Genomic DNA, 20108 nt, shown 5'->3' on the forward strand with positions numbered 1-20108 from the left:
GGCCTGCAACGATGCTTAGGTAGGTGGCACGTGTCAAATTGACGTCCACATGAATGGCCGGATCCAGGGTTTCCAAGCAGAACATTGCCCACAGCATCACACTCCCTCCACCGGCTTGTTGTCTTCCCACAGTGCATCCTGGTGCCATCACTTCCCCAGGTAAATGGCACACATGTATATGGCCGTCCATGTGATATGAAAGAAAATGGGACTCATCAGACCAGGCGACCTTTTTTCAATGCTCCATGGTCCAGTTCCGATGCTCGCGTGCCCAGTGTAGGCTCTTTCAATGGTGGAAAGGGGTCATCATGGGCAATCTGACCGGTCTGTGGCTATGCAGCCCCATATGCAGCGGGTGCAATGCACTGTGTGTTGTGACACATTCCTCCCCTAACCATCATACAAATTTTCTGTGACTTTTCTTTGCCACAGTAGACCTTCTGTCGGTTCGGAACAGATGGAATAGCCTTCGTTGCCCTGGCGCATCAATAAGTCTTGGGCGCCCAACACCCTGTCGCTGGTTTGTGGTTTGTCCCTCCTCGGACCACTGTTGGTAGGTACTCACCACTGATAACCGAGAGCACCCCACAAGCTTTGCCGTTTCAGAGATGCTCTGACCCCGTCATCTGGCCATAAAACTTTGGCCCTTGTCAAAGTCGCTCCGGTCTTTACTCCTGCCCATTTCTCCTGCATTCAACATGTTGACTACGAGAACTGATTGTTCGCTTACCATCTAATCTACCCAGATCTTGACATGTGGCCTTGTTAGGAGATGATCAACGTTCTTCGCTTCACCTGTGAGTGGTCATAATGCTTTGGCTCATCTGTGTATATAGAGTCAAATTTAAGCACTTTCAAAATCTGTGATTAATCATGATTAACTATGAAAAAATCATGCGATTAATTGCAATTTAACCAAAGAAAATTATTAATCGACTGACAGAAGCACTAATATAGAGTGATTCAACTAACATGCTAGCACAGCGATTATTTGAATCAATTATTTCAACATTTCTTCTCCAAAATTCATACATTTTTTGTCATGATGCACCTTTTTTTTAATCGTCTTTGTTATCAAAAAACCCTTTGTCAACGAACATTTCATCAGTAATTTTGTTGTTGTTGTTCATATGTTTCTCCCATGATGGATTCTTACATTGATGTCTTTCCCTGATAGGACACACTCTGTCCTTCTCTGAGGAGCCACGGGCCAATGAATCTAAGGAGGAAGGGAGATATAAATAAACAAATGCTTGTCATCCAATTCTCAGACTCAAGCTTATTCCAGCTAAGCCTTGCTCATATATCTCATTTGTTGCAAGTTGTCTTATAGAGAGTGACAGAAAGACTGTGACTGAGAGATCTTACTATTAGTGGCTCTTTGTTGATGTCGTTCAGGTCTAGAGACAGTATGTAGTCCTTGCTGCCAACATACATGCGATCATGATCCTCATCCATTTGCAGGATTCTGTAGTCTGTCGAGTTGAGCAGGAAGGCAAAGTAATGGACGGTTCCAGTAGACTTCATCTCTGAAAGAAGACAGAGAAAAAGAGTTCATTTAATTTAATTGATTCATTCAGCAGACAATTTCATTTAAAGTGACTTACAATTGAGGAAACAACAAGCAATTTATCATAATGGAGCCAACTACTGTATATTAGCAGTGCACTAATACTGAATTTTCAACCGCTGAATGGCTTTCTTGTAGCTGCCTATCCATATTAAGCTGGGATTTTCACATCACAAAAAGTACAGACATCACCAGAAAGTGCTCACATCTTTAGGCAAGGCAAGTTTATTTACACTGGATTTTGCTGTTTCGGAAGGAAATTGGTACTTTAATTCACCAAAGTGGCATTCAACTGATCGCAAAGTATAGTCAGGACATTACTGATGTAAAAAAACAGCAAAATCACTATTTGAAAAAAGTAATTTTTGATCAAATCTAGACAGGCCTCATTTCCAGCAGCCATCACTCCAATACCTTATCCTTGAGTAATCATGCTAAATTGCTAATTTGGTACTAGAAAATCACTTGCCACTATATCAAACACAGTTGAAAGATATTTGGTTCATTAAATGAACCTTAACATTGTCTTTATGTTTGTTTTTGAGTTGCCACAGTATGCAATAGACTGGCATGTCTTAAGGTCAATATTAGGTCAAAAGTGACAAAAAAGAAACAGCTTTCTCTAGAAACTCGTCAGTCAATCATTGTTTTGAGGAATGAAGGCTATACAATGCTTGAAATTGCCAAAAAACACAACGGTGTACACCTTGAGAAATAGATGCCTCACATGTCCTCAGCTGACAGCTTCATTGAATTCTACCCACTCAACACCAGTTTCATGTACAACAGTAAAGAGAAGACCCGGGGGTGAAGGTCTTATGGGAAGAATTGCAAAAAAAAAGCCACTTTTGAAACAGAAAAACAAAAAGAAAAGGTAAGAGTGGGCAAAGAAACAGACATTGGACAACAGATAACTGGAAAAGAGTGTTATGGATCTTAATCCCATTGAGATTTTGTGGGATCAGCTAGACTGTAAGGTGCGTGAGAAGTGCACGACAAGGCAGCCACATTTATGGCAAGTGCAAAAGGAAGTGTGAGATATTCACCTGACTATATGTACAAACTGACAGCTAGAATGCTAAGGATCTGCAAAGCTGTCATTGCTGCAAGTGGAGGATTTTTTTATGAGAACTCTTTGAAGTAGTTTAAGTTTCTGAAATTATTTTTCAAATTGTAGTAGTAATTTTTCACATTATTAAATGTCCTGACTATACATTGTGATCAGCTGAATGCCACTTTGGTGAATAAAAGTACCAATTTTCTTTCCATAAGAGCAAAATCTTTACATTATTCTAAACTTTTGGCCGCCAGTGTGTGTGTGTGTATATATATATATATATATATATATGCCAGTGTACATAGCACATTTCATACACAATGGCAATTCAAAGTGCTTTACATAAAAATGATAAAGAAAATACAAGATAGATAAAAAAACAATTAAGAACATGAAATAAGAATAAAAAGTAATAAAATAAATTAAAACAAAATTGAAATTATTAAATTGTATAAAAAAGAAAAAGAATACTAAATTGTTAACAACACTGTTGTTAAAAGGAATGTTCTGGGTTCAATACAAGTTAAGCTCAATCGAAAGTATTTGTGGCATAATGTTGATTACCACAAAAATTAATTTCGACTCGTTCCTCCTTTTTCTTTAAAAAAGCAAAAATCGAGGTTACAGTTTAAACAACTTTACAGCTCAAATAATACACAAGTTTTAACAGAAGAATTAATCCAAGTGCTTTTATAAAATTATAAGCTTCACATTTCTGTGTTTAAACCCTCCAAAAATTAGCCACGTTCACTTTCATTGTCTCCATTCACTTCAATTGCAAATATAACCTCGATTTTTGTTTTTTTTGTTTTTTTGTTTTTTTTTAAAAAAAAAGGAGGAACGAGTCAAAATAGATTTTTATGGTAATCAACATTTTGTCACACGTGCTGTCGATTTAGCTTAACTTGTATTGAACCCAGAACATTCCAGATAACCAAAAATTGTTAACACACACTTTAACTGTTGTTAACCTGCCCTGGTACAGCAGAGGATAACTAAATTGCTAACTGTAGATGTTTTTTGAAACAGCAATGGTCTCGGCAGATTGGGTGAATACTGGAAACTCGTTCCATCACTGGGGAACATTGAGCGTAGACTGTTCTACTAAGCAAATAAATAACTGAGTCTTATAAGAAGATGGGTTATGAGCCAGCTTGTTTCCTCTATCTGGTGAAATCCATCTGTGGAGATGGGGGCATGGTCGAGCGACGTTCTGTGGAGAGCGAGGCTGGGAGAGGAAAGCAGCAAGGACTGACACCTGGGGAAAATTATCTCTAACAGCTGTTTTGTGTTGCAGTGAGAGCTGGAGAGAGATATAAGGGCAGTCCAGACCACAGTAAGGGAGAGAAGTGACACTCGCCGTTCTGTGTGTGTGGGTTTTTGTCAACACTGAAAAGTGAAATAACTGAATATAATACAGAGAATGTAGAAATTCACCTGGTTTGTTGCTTCCTCATTATTGAAAAGCAGGAACTTGTTACAGTAGTGCTGAAAACTGGGATACTTGAAGAAATGCCGTCATGGAGTCCTCGCCATTAGCCGAAGTCATCAAGACTCTTGCTGGCATCCACCAGACCCAATATCAAGCCCTCCTGGACTTACGTGCGGAGCAGGAACAACGTTTCCAGGTCCTGATCTAAGCCCAGGCAGAAGACAGACAGGTATTGCGGAGCTTGATGGCCCAGGGGAGTACTACAGCCATGACCCCGGCCGCAGCCATAGCTCCCCCCATATCACGCTTGCAAAGATGGGGCCACAAAATGATCCAGAGGCCTTCATCGAGCTCTTCCAGCTGCCAGCTAAAGCGTGGGGCTGGCCTAACACCCAGTGGGCAGCCCGATTGCTGCCCTTGCCGTCTGGGGAAGCCAAGCTCATGGCCTAACAGCTTCTGGTCATTAACGTCATGGAGTACACGGACCTAAAGTGGGCCATCATGCAGTGGGTCGGCCGTAACCCTGAACAACACCGGCAGCGGTTCCGTACGCTGTCATACAACGAATGCGGTCGCCCATTTGCCTTCGCCCAACAGCTCTGCAATGCCTGTTGGAGGTGGATTCTGGCAGAGGATTGCGACGCCGAAGCTGTCATTGACCTTGAGGTACTGGAGCAGTTTGTCGGCCGGTTACTGAAAGGAACAGCTGAGTGGGTCCAGTTCTATGCCCGGCGTCGCTGACGGAGCCAATCCAGCTGGCTGAAGACTATCTGGGGGCGTATCTGGGGGCCGGCGAGCCCTTCCCTCTCCTCTTCCCCTTTTCCTGATCCTACTCCCCGGAAATGGGGAGATGTTCCCCCAAAACCGGTTCCCGGTCCCAGGGACCTTTCAACCTGCCGGTTCCCCCATCTCTCTCCACTCTCCTCACCAGGCTGTTGAATCCGCTGCCACGGGTGTGGCCGTGAAGTCTTGGTTGGTCTGCTGGAGCTGTGGGGAACCTGGGCACTTCCAGGACTGATGCCCCACAATGGAGATGGGGACATTGGTCCAGAACCCCGACGATCCACAGTCTGCCCCCAATCGAGCTGGAGCATACCGGATACCTGTGAATATTAAGGGGGGTACATACCAAACCTTGGTGGATTCAGGTTGTAAGCAAACCTCCATTCACCAAGGCTTGGTTCAATCTTTGACTCAAAAAGTTGAGTCTTTGGGTACAAGCCAGCAGGTGAAGGTAAGGTGTGCACGGGGGTATTCAAAGTTACCCTTTAATGACAATCACCATTCAATTTCAGGAACAAAAGCATAGTGTTGAGGCTGCGATTAGTTCCCGCCTCACCCATCCACAAATTTGGGTACGAATTGGACGGCATTTACAACTTTATTGAGAGGAATATATGTGGATGGGTCCTGCAACCAAGCGTATCGGTGTGTGGTTTGTGATTCGCTGGCTGGGGAGGCGGTGCCAGGGCCGTCTATGTCAGCTCCGCGTCAAGAGGATGCAAGGGAGGGGGAAGTCTTGGGTTCTGCAGCCCTTAGAGGATTCCTTGTAGGGGATGTCCCTCTGGAGAAGATGCAAGATGAAACCCTTAGGCACGCCTTCGACCAAGTGAAAGTGATTGATGGTCAACGCCTCCAGCTGGGCATTGCACTCTAACACCCGTATTTTTTGATTATTAAGGAGCAGTTGTATCGAGTGATGCAGGACACACAGACAAAAGAGGATGCAACCCAACTGTTAGTACCGAAGAGCCGTCGGGAAATGTTATTCCAGACAGCTCATTAAAATCCAATGGCAGGTCACTTAGGGCAGGAAAAAAAACACTAAACCTTCTAATGGCTTGCGAGGCATTTATGAGGATGTTCACAGGTGGTGTGCGGAATGCCATGAATGTCAGCTGGTGAATCTGCTGGCCACCGCAAAAGTGCCATTGCTCCCCCTTCCATTAATCGAGGTTCCCTTCAAAAGAATTGGTTTGGACCTCGTCGGTCCATTAGAATGGATGGCACGTGGGCATTGCTTTGTGTTGGTTCTGGTTGACTACGCAACATGTGGATTATAGAAAAGTCAATGTGGTGTCTAAATTTGATGCGTACCTGATGCCTCGGATTGATGAACTGCTTGATCAGTTAGGCACGGCTCGCTTTTATTCGACACTGGATTTGACGAAGGGATATTGGCAGATCCCCTTAACTCCCATGTCCTGTGAAAAAACTGTATTTTCCACACTGTTCGGATTACACCAATTTGTGACACTTCCATTCGGTTTGTTCAGGGCCCCGGCTACGTTTCAGTGGCTCTTGGACAGAATCAACAGACCACACGCTGCTTACACCGCTGCCTATCTGGATGACATCATTATTTACAGTAAGGATTGGCAGCGGCACCTGCGGCATCTGAGGGCTGTCCTGAGGTTGTTGAGACAGGCAGGGCTCATGGCAAACACAAAGAAGTGTGTAACTGGGCGGGTGGAAGTATGGTATCTGGGCTTCCACTTGGGTCATGAGCAAGTGCGGCCTCAAATTGGTAAGACCGCAACGACTGCAGCCTGCCCAAGACATAAGACCAAAAAGGAGGTGAGATGGTTCCTGGGGCTGGCTGGTTATTATTGCAAGTTTGTGTCTAATTATTTCACCGTCAACAGCCTGCTGACTGATATTACTAAAAAGGGGGCACCAGATCCGGTCCAGTGGACAGAGCTGTGTCAGCAAGCATTCACGCAGGTGAAAGCTGCACTTTGTCGCGGCCTATTTTTGCACACTCCTGACTTTTCTCTCCCTTTTATCTTGCAGACGGATGCGTCGGACAGGGGTTTGGAAGCAGTACTGTCCCAGATGGTGGAGGGGGAGGAGCGCCCCGTGTTGTACATTAGTAGAAAGCTCTCGCAATGAAACTAGGTACAGCTCGATTGAGAAGGAGTGTATGGCCATCAAGTGGGCGATCCTCACCCTCCAGTACTATCTGTTGGGGTGTGCTTTCACCCTCTGTTCGGACCACACCCCACTCCAGTGGCTCCATTGCATGAAGGATGCCAATGTGCGGATCACCCGTTGGTATCTGGCTCTCCAGCCTTTTAAGTTCAAGGTCGTCCACAGGCCAGGGGCGCAAATGGCTGCCGCAGATTTCCTCTCTAGAAATAGGGGGGAGTAGGTGACAGGCCTGAGTCAGCCATTGGGGTATTTGGAGATGGGAGCATGGTCGAGTGATGTTCTGTGGAGAGTGAGGCCGGGAGATGAAAGCGGTAAGGATTGACACCTGGGAGACATTTTCTCTAACAGCTGCTTTGTGTTGCAGTGAGAGGGCAGTCCAGACCGCTGGAAGGGAGAGGAGTGACATGCACTGTTCTGTGTGTGTATGTGTGTGTTTTTGTCAACACTGAAAAGTGAAAAAACTGAATGAAATACAGAGAACGTAGAAATTCACCTGGCTCGCCACTTCCTCAGTATTGAAAAGCAGAAACTTGTTACACCATCCCAAATAGGAATCAAACCCACCATCCCTGACTAAGGAGGCAAGTGCCTTATCCATTAGTGAGTCCCAGTGTTTTATTCCCCAATTGTTTCTTATACTATGAGCAAAATGCAACTCTACTGGATTATGAACAATGAGGATAGCAAAATAACAGAAACTCTCTCAATACTAATCAACAGTTCAGAAGGTATAGGGTTTATTCTCGATGCTAAGAACACAGAGAACGGACTTGTGAACTTATGAAGACCAGTCTTGCCAAGCTACCTTGGAAAAATGAACTCGGAAGGACAGGAGGGAGGATGTAGAGTGTATATATTGCGATTTTGAGATATGCTGCGATCTTCCTGTGGCAAAATTGCCCATCACAGCACATTTGAAGCCAGTGAGAGAACTACTGGCATTATCACACAACAGAGACAGCTTTATTATTATTATTACTCCAGTGAGGTTTTGCAGGACCAACAAAACAACAAATGTTGACGGTGTATGACAACTCTCAAGAGCCATCAGTCTTCCATGAGCTTACAGCGGGAAACTCTTGAGGGAAAACACAACAATAAATTATCCTTCTTCTTCCACCATAGCGCTGCTATGACTTCTGGGACTTCAAATGGTTTCTTGCCCTCAAGTCACCATCCGATGCATCCTTGATATTCAGCCTGATCAAGAACAAGTCTGGGTAATTTTATGCAATCTCTGTACTTGCATTCTTGAGTATTGGAATTGAACTGTAGCAGTGGATGATGACGTTGAACGAGTCCATGAGAATGTAAGAACACATAGGAACACACATTGAGAAACAGCCATAATATACAGTAGGCATTCTATTTAACGCACGTCTGTTCTCCTAATCTGCAAAATCTAAAACTCTTAAAGTGCTCACATTCAATCAATCCAATCAACTGTTACTGCTGCCAAGTCACAGTAGTCAATCAGTAAAACTCCATCTGTCCAGCTGTATGTTTGTGACCAGTCTGCAGTCTCTATTGAGCTAGCTGGCATGTTACCATGAGGTTCAATGCATTGGCTACATTCCTACGTCTTTTATTATTGTTATAGCCCTGTTATTACAGAGTAGATTTCTTGTGGATTTTTGGCTTGCATAGAGTTCTCTAAGGGCCTTGCTGAGTCTTGTCTTCAAATACTACTACCAATACTGTGGTGTCACGCTTTATTTTCCTCTATCCCCCAAACAGCTTAATTTCCTTTGTTGGAAATTGAGTATTTATACAGTCTGCGGTCTGTAGGAGACCTCCATGCATTGCAGTATGTTAATTTCATTTGAATGTCTTCAAAATGTGTGATACCCTTAACCTTGTGGCATCAGTTGCGCTCAAGCAAAATGCTACCTGACGTGATGAATAAAATGAATATCCCAAAAGCTGTCACAAGCATTCTTATGCTATTGCTGAGCTCTCCTCTATTTGAACAAATAGTCAGTGCAATGTAGGTTATGGTTCATGGAGTTCACAGGGAAGTCCCTTTGGATGACCATGGAGGACTGCATTGGACATTTCACCGTGGCAGGGTGCAGGGTTGAGTTCATGTTGAAGGAAAGCTCTAGAGAATGGAATGCCACGACTCATGTTACTGTAACACAACATACTCTCGGCTCCTGTGTAAGGAGCAGGTTAGGCTGATAAGGTCTACCTGAGAATGAAATGTAGAATGCTGGGAGGTGGGAGAAGGGGTAATGCACTGCAGATATTTGGCAAAGTCGACTGGATTGCGTCCAAGTTAAAACAGACACTACAGAGGACTGCCAAGGACAATTGCAACAATTTCCCATTCTACTGTGAAACAAATATGGGCTGCAGGGCTTGACCAATCTCATATATTAAATGGTGGGGATAGTGTGTATAACATGATCATTGATTTGTCTATGATAATAACCCTAAATAATGAATTATGCTCAGGCTCGAAAGAACAGAGGGGGAACATTCTCCCTCTATTCGCTTGAGCCTAAGCACAAGATCTGCTAGTTTGTGTACTTAAAATTTCACCATCTTGTACTATTATAACGACTTATCATGACAAACAGGTAGTTCCACTCCAAACTCACACCATTGGGTGAGTCAGACGTTGTCATGTTAGACTGTTCAAAAAACAAACAGCAATAATTTAAAACCACAACCTAGCCACAGTGTTAACATTGTTTGGGAAGTCAACCTACGAGTGGCTTACTTATATTGGTCTCTGTGTATTAAACTCGGAAAAGAGAATGTAACAGCTTTATCAGCATCACCATGGATACCGTAATGGATTCTAAGGTCAATCAAGAGAATTGTCTCTTGGCAGGGTGTTGTCTGCGGGCAGACAGTATGGCGCTTTGGATAGTTTTTAAATCTCATGCTAGATGACTTTCTCCACCAAGAACTTTGTTTTTTTAATTGAGAGAGAAGACAGGAACTCTGAATACAAACTTCTCTTGCTATTTCTTTCTCTTGGCTCTCTCGGTCTTACTAGCATACATCCGTGTCCTCTGCTCAGAAACCTGAACAAGAGCCTCCATACTTAAAAACAAGAGAAGGCCATATTCACAAAGGATTCAAAGACCCTGAGAGATCTCTCTTCCATACTCCACCCTGAGCAAAGCCAGCTGAAACCACAAAAAGTCCTACAATAAGTCACGTCTAGAGCCAGATTCCTCATACATATAGGGCCAACTTGAAAACATACCAGAAAATCAGAGCATGAAATATCTTTAGTTTTGAGCCAATGACTAGAGATGAACAACTGCTTAAGCTTAGTCGTCATTTTGCAACTTCATAATGAAAAGAGACACCAAAGCACACAACACCATCATAAGAGTTTAAAAAGACTGATTGCTAAAGACCTAGGGGATGTAAAAGTGTCATCAGAGTCTTTTAAAAAATGAACTAAACAATCTGTTATTGTAATGTAACCACTGGAACATGATAGCAACACAGACGTAATGAAACACTTTAAAAATAGGATAAATACAGCCTCAATTTATTTATCTGACTTCATAATCGCTTGTGGTTTGTATAGCAATAACGATAATTCTGGTAATTTTACTTTGGAAAGAATCACTAAGTCAAACAATACATCTAAATGCTGGGATATACTTTTCCCTGCAAAGTCCTTCAAAAATTATCCTTCCAACAAACAACTATGCCTGTGTTGACATAATGAAAATGTTTGAAATAATCTCCTATTTGAGTTTCCTTAAAACATATAGTGTTATGCAGCAATTTTCTTGTAAAAGAAAATTTGACTTAATCATGACAGGAATGATTCATCTGACACATTTAGACAATTTTACAAAAATACATTTTGTGCCAATACCTTAACCAGACCTTACAGAGAATTCCTAGCTCTGCAGAAAGCTTAACTGGGAAGGAAGGGAATCTTATTGGAATGTGCAAACTAAAGAGAAGCACCCATCTCTGCAAAGTACCAGTATACGACCATGGTATCAGAAGACAAGATCTACCCGTCTCATACAAAAGAAGTTTGCAAGGGGCCGCCAACAACATAAAACCTCATTTACCTGTATGGGCATTCCTGGCACATAGCTAGAATTCCTCATCTCTTTCATTTCAGGCTTCTAATTAAGCACAAGGTTTGGTCCACCATGTTCCAACAAGTCCTCAGTCATGCCTGTGTTTCTTTGCCAACTCTATTAACGCAGTCTAGTAGTGGATGTAAGTTATCCTGTATTTTCCATGATAGAGGCATTTTTGTTGTATTGATAGCGAGTTACAGTGTGCACTGCCACACTATTACACAACATATACAATTGTAATTCTTTGTCTCTTTCAACATATTAATAATTATGGTTAGGGCTGCATAATTAATCAAATAAATAATCAAGATTATACAGCTGCCACAATTAATTAATAATGAAAATTGTCAATTATAGATAATAATCTTTTTTACATTTAATTTTCTATATAACGTGTTTTTGCAGTGGTTCAAGATTGTAACCAATCACAGAAAAGTCTGTTGCTCTATGTGTATAATTTATTGAAATTAGAATAACAGCTTTACTTATGCTTCTAAGAGGGCCAATGTGTCTTCATTTACTAAAAAAACAGCTATACAGTAATTCAGAAATATTTCTTGGCTTGTTTTGGATGTGCAGCCTACATAAAGAATATGCCATGCTGTTGATTTTTATATAAACTGAATTAATCCAAAGGAATTGCAATTACAATAATAAGGGAAATAATCAACAATTATGATTTTTGTCATAATCATGCAGCGCTAATAATGGTATTTGTAGGTAAAAAATTCAATATCTTGGCTTTCCAGTAATTAGCCTCTTTTAATTTTTGGCCTTTGCCACTTTTTATTAGGTGTTGCAAGCCAGATTTGAACTTGTATCACCTGCACGAGCATCACAGCTCAGTGTACTTACCGCTAGGCCATGGCTCTAGTCTTTTATGCTTTAATATTCATCTTTTTCAAATTGCACTCGTTTGATACTTGTATTAAAGCTCTGAAAGTTTTTGTTTGAACATTATAGAACTTGTTTTGAAACTATAACAATTTAAAAAGCCAGGGAAGAAAAAAAATTCTAGAACTCTGTTGGTTGTGTTAATGTAGACAACAAAGACACCCAGAGGACATTTGGACATTCAAGCAACTGGAGATTGTAAGTACTACGAGCCCCATCTTCCGTATGCAGTGACGTGTCTAAATTTAACACAGACACACAAACATATAACTAAAGCTTTGGAGATTGATCTTTACCTTCAGCAGTCCAGGCTAAATAATCACTTGAAGATTAGGTCTTATCTCTAACCTTCAAATCACTGTCACTTGGCCACTCGCATGGATTTGAGTGACAGGCTGAAGGACAGAGAGAGAGAGGGAGAGAGAGAGAGACCTTACCTGCCATCTTTGACTTGTGTATGTGTTTGCCACTCAGTTTACGAGGAGAAAACTTTCCTCTCACGTTCAGCATTGATTTTAACAGCCCTCAGCCCTGACAGAGGATTACTGCATCCTCCTTATCTGTGCCATGTCTTCTGGGAAGACAGGCCGGCATGATTAAAGCTGAAGTTTTAAGCACAGATAAAATTTATTTTTTCTCTCTCATCTGTCCATCAAATCTTATGACAAATAAGGGTGAAACAAAATTACAACTTGCCATGGGCCTTCTTAACTTTAGAAACCAAGAGGGCTAAATGTAATCTGCAATAGATGCAAAGGGCCGCAAAATACACTGATAAGCCAAAACATTATGACTACTCACAAGTGAAGCAAATAACGCTGATCATCTCCTAACACGGCCATATGTCAAGGTCTGGGTAGATTAGATGGTAAGCGAACAATCAGTTATCGTAGTCAACGTGTTAAATGCAGGAGAAATGGGCAGGAGTAAAGACCTGAGCCACTTTGACAAGGGCCAACTTGTTGTGGCCAGATGACTGGGTCAGAGCATCTCTGAAACGGCAAGACTTGTGGGGTGCTCCCATTCAACAGTGGTGAGTACCTACCGACAGTGGTCCGAGGAGGGACAAACCAAAAGGTATTGGGTGCCCAAGGCTCATCGATGCGCGAGGCAACAAAGGCTATCCCGTCTGGTCCAAACCGACAGAAGGTCTATTGTGGCACAAGTCACAGAAAATTTTAATGATGGTAACGGTAGGAATGTGTCACAACACACTGTGCATCGCACCCTGCTGCATATGGGGCTTCGTAGCCACAGGGCGGTAAGAGTGCTCATGATGACCCCTGTCCACCTGTCAAAAGCACCTACAATGGGCACGCAAGCATCAGAACTGGACCTTGGAGCAGTGGAAGAAGGCCGCCTGGTCCGATGACTCCCGTTTTCTTTTACATCACATGGCCCACCGTGGACGTGTGTGCCGTTTACCTAGGGAAGTGATGGCACCAGGATGCACTGTGGGAAGACGACAAGCCGGTGGAGGGAGTGTGATGCTCTGGGCAATGTTCTGCTGGGAAACCCTGGGTCTGGCCATTCATGTGGATGTCAGTTTGTCACGTGCCATCTACCTAAACATCATTGCAGAACAGGTACACATCTTTATGGCAATGGTATTCCCTTATGGCAGTAGCCTCTTTTAGCAGAATAATGTGCCCTGCCACACTGCACACACTGAATGGTCTGAGAAATGGTTTGAGGAAAATGATGAAGATTTCAAGGTGTTGCCCTGGACTTTTGTACAAAAGAGTTTACAGGGTCACAAATTTGCTTACTTTGGATAAGTGACCTCAAAGTAGTGCAAAATTGTCAAAGTTTTTTAAATTAATTTTACATCATAACCTTTCTCTCTCATTTTTTTCCTTATCCTAAAATGTTCTGTTTATTTCTAGGTTTAAATTAGATTTTGAGTCTTAGGTTTTTTGCCATCATCATTCAAAATATAAAATGCTGGTATGACTGATGAGATTTCGTGGCCAATAGTTATGTTTTTTGTTAAAAACAACTGCCAAATTTTTTATATAACTTTTGAGGGCTAAATGTAATAAATATACATTGATAACTAGTCATGTTGCAGGTCACAGAATAAAGGCTGGTCACTTGCCGAGTACTATGGACCTTTAGTAAAAGCTCTTCGACTGAAGAGAACTTATGAAGCATGTGAGCAAAAGACATGAGAAATAAGTTAAATAAAGAGTAATTTGGGGAGAATAGTGAAGAATTAAAATAATATAATTCCCTATATAAGATAGGGAAATTAAGGGGCCATGTGAATGGCTACGGTTGGGAGTCTCCCCTCAGGGAGTGCTGGGAGCCGCTGTTTGCTTTGGCCCTCAGTGAGAGCAAGGGTCATAGTTCATGCCCACAAACACAGGCACACACTCAATGACAAATACAGCAGCACACGTTACCCATGTGCTCCTACAGTGAATCGTTTCTTAAAACGGGATGAAAACCTTTCATTTCCCCTTCTCCCAAACAGCAACCTGACATTCTTCAACATGGTAATAATTAACAGGCCATGGCTCCATTTGAAAGTCCTTGCTCCAGTTTAAAGAGCATATTAAAGATGTCAAAATGTGTTTTCACAAAATCACAGCCCATAATACACTTTCGTTAGGGCTATTTATTTTACATTAGGTTTATTGTGACAGCCTATTCTGACTAGAAGTTGTGGCATTTCTCATTTTGCCATGTGTATAGAACATAGCCAAAAACAACATTTCTGATTCTTGATTCTTATCACTTTATGTGCCTGCAGAATCAAGTCAACTTTGTGAATGTTAAACCAACTCTGTCGCTCCTTCACAGGTATTAAGCGTGGAATCTTGCGAGCAAGTAATGTGGGAAACATGCAAGAATAATGCTTGCTTGACACCGTTGGGGAATAACTAAATAAAAGTAGTGGCACTATTAAGCTACATTTCTCAGTACATTGACAGTAGCTTTTCCATTAACCAACAAATTAATTTATCCAACAAGTAGCAGCATAATGTTTTTATTAGGACTGTCAATCAATTCAAATTTGTACATGATATGCCAATTAATTAATTGAAATTAATCACAATTAATCACATTTATAAATATTTGCTGAAACAGCACCCCAAATAACAATACTATATAATGATTAAATCATTATAGTTATATGTAAATAATTATAAATATAGTATATATTACAAATAGAATAATTCTGATAATTAAAATGTATTACATTATTGTGGCAGACGAGTAAAGCATTGATAAGACAATACAAAAAGTGGCTTTAGAAGGCAATATATTTTTTATTTCCCTACTGCTGAACATAAGCCTTTCACTGGCCTACAGTCCACAGCAGTCCATTTTGCAATTGAATTTGTCAATCTGTCCGATTTACTAAGGACGTGTGAATGTACACATGCATCAGTCAGGCGCTTGTGGAGCGTCTCACTTTGGTTGCATCTCGTAATCAACACAGCATTTATAGGTTACTGTGTCAAGTTAAACATGGTTTGTAACTTAGAAAAACACATCCTGAGATCCCTGCTTTTGGAATTGTGCTCCATCCAGCTGTGTTTCAACTAGGGTTGTAAATAGATTAACATTTTTAATAGAATTAATTACATGGTATGGCGATTAATTAATCGAATTAATCACAATTAATCGCATATGTAAATATTTGCTGAGAAAGCCCCTCAAATAACAATAATTCTATATATAATGATTAAATAATTATAAACAGTTATATTTAAATAATTATAAATAAAATATACACATGAAAAAAATTATAATTCAGATAATTAAAATGCATTATACTATTGTGGCAGACGAGTAAAGCATTGATAAGCCAAAACAAAAGTTGGCTTCAGAATCCAATATATTGTTAATTTCCATTATATTGAACATAAGCCTATCATTGGCCCTATTGTCCACAGCAATCCATTTTGCTATTGAATTCATTAGTGGTGCACCAATCAGGAAATTTGAGGCCAATTCTAGGGGTGCACCGATCAATCGGCTACTGATCTAAATCAGCCGATCTTCATCTCAAGTCTGTGATCGACGATTGACCGATCGTTCCAAGAATCAGGACTGATCATTTTTGCAGCACTCAGGGAATCACACATACACTGATATTCTAATGAATGAGTGCTTTCTCAGCCCTTGATGCATGACAGTGTGGCCTCTGGAGGGTGAATTGTTGGCAATTCTAAGTATTCACAAATTTCAACTTTCAGACATGCTGTTATTCAGATGAATATGCAGGTTCGTTTTGCTGTAACACAAATCAAGCAATTAAGCAATTGCATGAAGATGCGGTGCAGTTATGGTTAAAATGTAATTGCTGTGGTTAGTGGTAATGTGACCAACATTAATCTGATTTAAAAAGGGATCCTCACAGAATAGTGCTGAGATGAGTGACTGAGATATCGAGAGCACCTGGAGAGCATGCATGTTTGATTGACTCTGCCAGTGGCACCTGCAGCTGTACGGCCATACGCACTGTGCGTACCATGAGTGCTCCCCCATGGCTCAAAAAGAACTAGCGATGACCAATTTGAGAATGAATAATTCTTTTGAGTCAGTTCTTTTCAGTGAATTGGCCAAATGGGCTTACAAAACTGTTTGAATCGATTCGTGATTCAGTACAATTAGTTCGGACTGCTCTCTCACGGAATCATTTGGAATGGTTTCTCGCACAGTAAAACAGCGTCGGGATCAGCCGCGGGCCGTGCATTTTAAGTCTAGGCCTTCAGTGCGATTCATGCCATTAAGAAAACACAGTTTCACAATGAAGACGACGCTATGCCTTTCATACATTACGTGGCAGCTGACTAATAATACCAACTGACATTTTAAAAACATGTCCACGCACGAAAGCCAGAACTTGAAATGACACTTAATGCTCAAGCAAGCCTAATTTTAACTGCAGCATGACTGTTTTGTGAAATGAACGTCAAAAATCATAATTTTTCATATGAATCTACAAAGGAGGTCTATAATACCTGGAAAAATATATCTAATAATATTTACTATTTAAATGTTGCAAAAAAATGATTTAAATGTTGCTTGCAATAAATTTCGTTTAGTCAGGGTACACAGTTATGCTGTGTTCCATTCAAGTTAGATGAGGGATATTCCTTCTTGACCATAAATGCATTCCATTCCCCAATATTCGGAAGATGACGTTTAAGGAAACAAAACTGTAGCGCTCCCGTTATCTTAGCAGGTGTTTGACTCTCATTAGAGATGTCTCCTAGCAACCCAACTGTTAAACAAGACTGCAGTGCTAGCATTTGTGCTTCAGGTTTACGATTATCAAAAGAGATTATAATGTTTTATACACCTGTTTCTGCAGGCATTTGTTAAACAAGCTTTAATATCATGTAATGGGGAAACAAACTCATTTATCGATATTAATTAATAAATTGAATGTTTATCACTTTGTATATCTCCCTGAGTGTGGACATGTTCATGTGACATCATGCCCCTGCATCTCGGCGAAATCGGGAGTTGAGAATTTCTGCACGAGCTTATAAGTTGCAATTCTGACTTCAAGATGCATTCCATTGCACTTTCCTAGTAGGAAGTTGTGCAATCCGACTTTCCGAGTTGAATGGAACGCAGCACTACTTTTCAAAACTTGATCTGACACTGAATGCTCAAGCAGTCTAATTCACACTTAGAAAACTCCTGATGTTGCTATAACAATGCAAAAAGCACTTACCAATTTACTTGAAGTGAAAATCAGTCCTCCTTTCCTGTTTAATAAATTAAGCAATCACTTGGTCATGCAGAACATCTTGTGTTTACATTTTTGAAAGGATCTCTTTCTCAATGGCGATAGCGGCAGTGATGATGATCTTGCGCTCTTTGCTTTCAAATTACGTACATCACTTAAAGCATGATTGCGTCACTCAAGGCCAGCTAGAAGGCCTCGACCGGGACATATCCTAAAGATCACACCCACCAAGAACAAATAAATCAATCTGACTGGCTGATGAATCTGACAATCTGACTTTAGTTGCTCATTCATTAGCACTGTTGAGGGATTCTGTGGAAATTCTGAAGGCCTGAGGGGGTGGAGCTCAAACTCACGTGCTGCTTCTGCTAACAAGCTTGGCTTCGGGCATGCGATTAGTGAAACAGTTGTCACACTTCGCTTGTAAGCATCAAGGAATACATTCTGACTGGATAAACTTTTCGTTTTTCTCTATTTGTTTATAGATTAATTAAGAGTGGAAAGTGATTAAAAATACATAGGCATAAAGGTGATTGAGAATGAAAGGATGAAAAATATTTATTTATTTGGCATGTTAGGCCTCTCTGCTGAGAAGGCTTTGCTGGCCCTGAGAATTCGCCACTGGTTAGGATATTTACGAATACAGAGAACAAACAGCGCTGAATACAGTGGAAATTTACCTACAATCAACTGAAACAAAAGGCTGTCTTTTTGAGAGGTAACTTGAGAGGTAACTTCAGCTAGTGCTGTGTCCAAGGGATGATCACTCAAACAGTCTCTATCGCTCAACACAACATTTGATTGTCACGACTCACGTTACCTCACTATATGTATATATATATATATATATATATATATATATATATATATATATATATATATATATATATATACTCAGATTTGTATGTGCATGTTTATTTGGTGTTTAATTCGTTTTTATACCTGTTTGCAGTCTCTTTATCCTCTCCGTGCTCACAGTGCCTTGAGTCAGAATTACTACAATAATGACTCAATGGCTTAATATTTATACACGTGTATGAACTATCCCTTTGAAATTCTTACACATTTTTAAAAAACAAACCTGCATATTCATCTGAATAACAGAATATTCATTAAATTAGTGAATACTTAGAATCGCCAACAATTCACCCTCCAGAGGCCACACTGTAATGCATCAAGGGCTGAGAAAGTGCTCATTCATTAGAGTAGCAGCATATGTGTGATTCCCTGTGTGCTGCAAAAAAAGATCGCCCTGATTCTAGGCACGGTCGCCGAACACAGACTTAAGATGAATATCGGCCAATTTAGATTGGTGGCCGATCGATCGGTGCACCCCTAGAATTCATCAATCAGTCCGAGATAGATTTATTATCAGGGCTTTTCTAAGGACGCTTCAATGTACACCTGTGTTAGACAGACACTTCTGGAGCGTCTCACTTTGGTTAAGTTGCATCATAAAGATATTGTTTTTAGGTCACTGTGTCAAGTTAAACGTAGTTTGAACTTTAGAAAAACACGTCCTGAGATCCCTGCATTTGGATTTGCGGTCCATCAAGCTGTGTTTGAACCAGGGAGCTCTAAAATATGGTTTGAACGCAAGAACGTGTTCTTAACTTGTGCTGTCGGTAAGTGTGGTAAGTTTTTCTTTGTATAAACTGCGCACTGCCTATACAGCTGGAGTTTCACTTACTACCCCCTGGAGAAAACAGGTGGTTCTTCAAACTTGAATTGCTCTGATGGTAAGAATATTCCTTATTACATGATTAATTGCGTTAATTTCTTTAACTAATTAATTTTTATATAATTAATCACACTGAATTAACATGTTAAATCGACAGCCCTAGTTTAAACGCAAGATAACAAATTTTATTCATCTTGTGCTGTCGCTTGTATCCAGCAAGCCTGAGTGTGGTTCATCTGTACAGCTGTGCGTTGCCTACACTGTTGGAGTTTCGCTTTCTTCCCCTTGCTGAAATCAACTGGTACTTCAAGCTTAAACTGATATGAGTCTAATTACGGTCCAGGGACTTAACGGTGTTAAGTTTTTTTAATGCATTATTTTTTATATAATTAAATCGCACTTAATTAATGCATTAAATCAGCAGCCCTAGTTTTTACTGTCACATTTACTGCATTTGAGTGAGCTGAGGCAATAATCAAACACACTCTCCTAGGATCACTCTCTCTCTCTCTCTCTCTCTCTCTCTCTTTCAAGTAGTTTTCAAGTCAGATTTATTTGAGTGAATCAGTTTGTTTGACAGTTCATTTAACTGCAATGCACTGTTAAAAATGTTTTGTCAGGTAACCTAAAAAAATTTCTTTGTGTGGAAACATCTAAATTAACTGGTTTTATTCAAGTCAAACATGTAATTTTATCTAACAAAACCAACCTGAAAATAAAGTTACATCAACGAATGTAATTTTTATGGGTAAAATCATAC

General features: G+C 40.6%; 1 protein-coding gene across 1 annotated transcript in view; it reads right to left on the bottom strand.

The window, feature by feature from the left end:
• Positions 1 to 20108, bottom strand: part of LOC127446539 (semaphorin-3F-like) — a 73252-nt gene that overhangs the window by 23832 nt on the left and 29312 nt on the right. Inside the window, exons 3-4 of the mRNA XM_051707532.1 lie at positions 1369 to 1529; positions 1157 to 1219 (exon numbers count right to left, since the gene is read on the bottom strand). Of these exons, the coding sequence (XP_051563492.1) occupies positions 1157 to 1219; positions 1369 to 1529 (224 nt within the window). The remainder of the gene's footprint in view (positions 1 to 1156; positions 1220 to 1368; positions 1530 to 20108) is intronic.

This window comes from Myxocyprinus asiaticus, chromosome 9 (assembly GCF_019703515.2).
Source record: "Myxocyprinus asiaticus isolate MX2 ecotype Aquarium Trade chromosome 9, UBuf_Myxa_2, whole genome shotgun sequence".
NCBI classification, from domain to species: Eukaryota; Metazoa; Chordata; class Actinopteri; order Cypriniformes; family Catostomidae; genus Myxocyprinus; species Myxocyprinus asiaticus.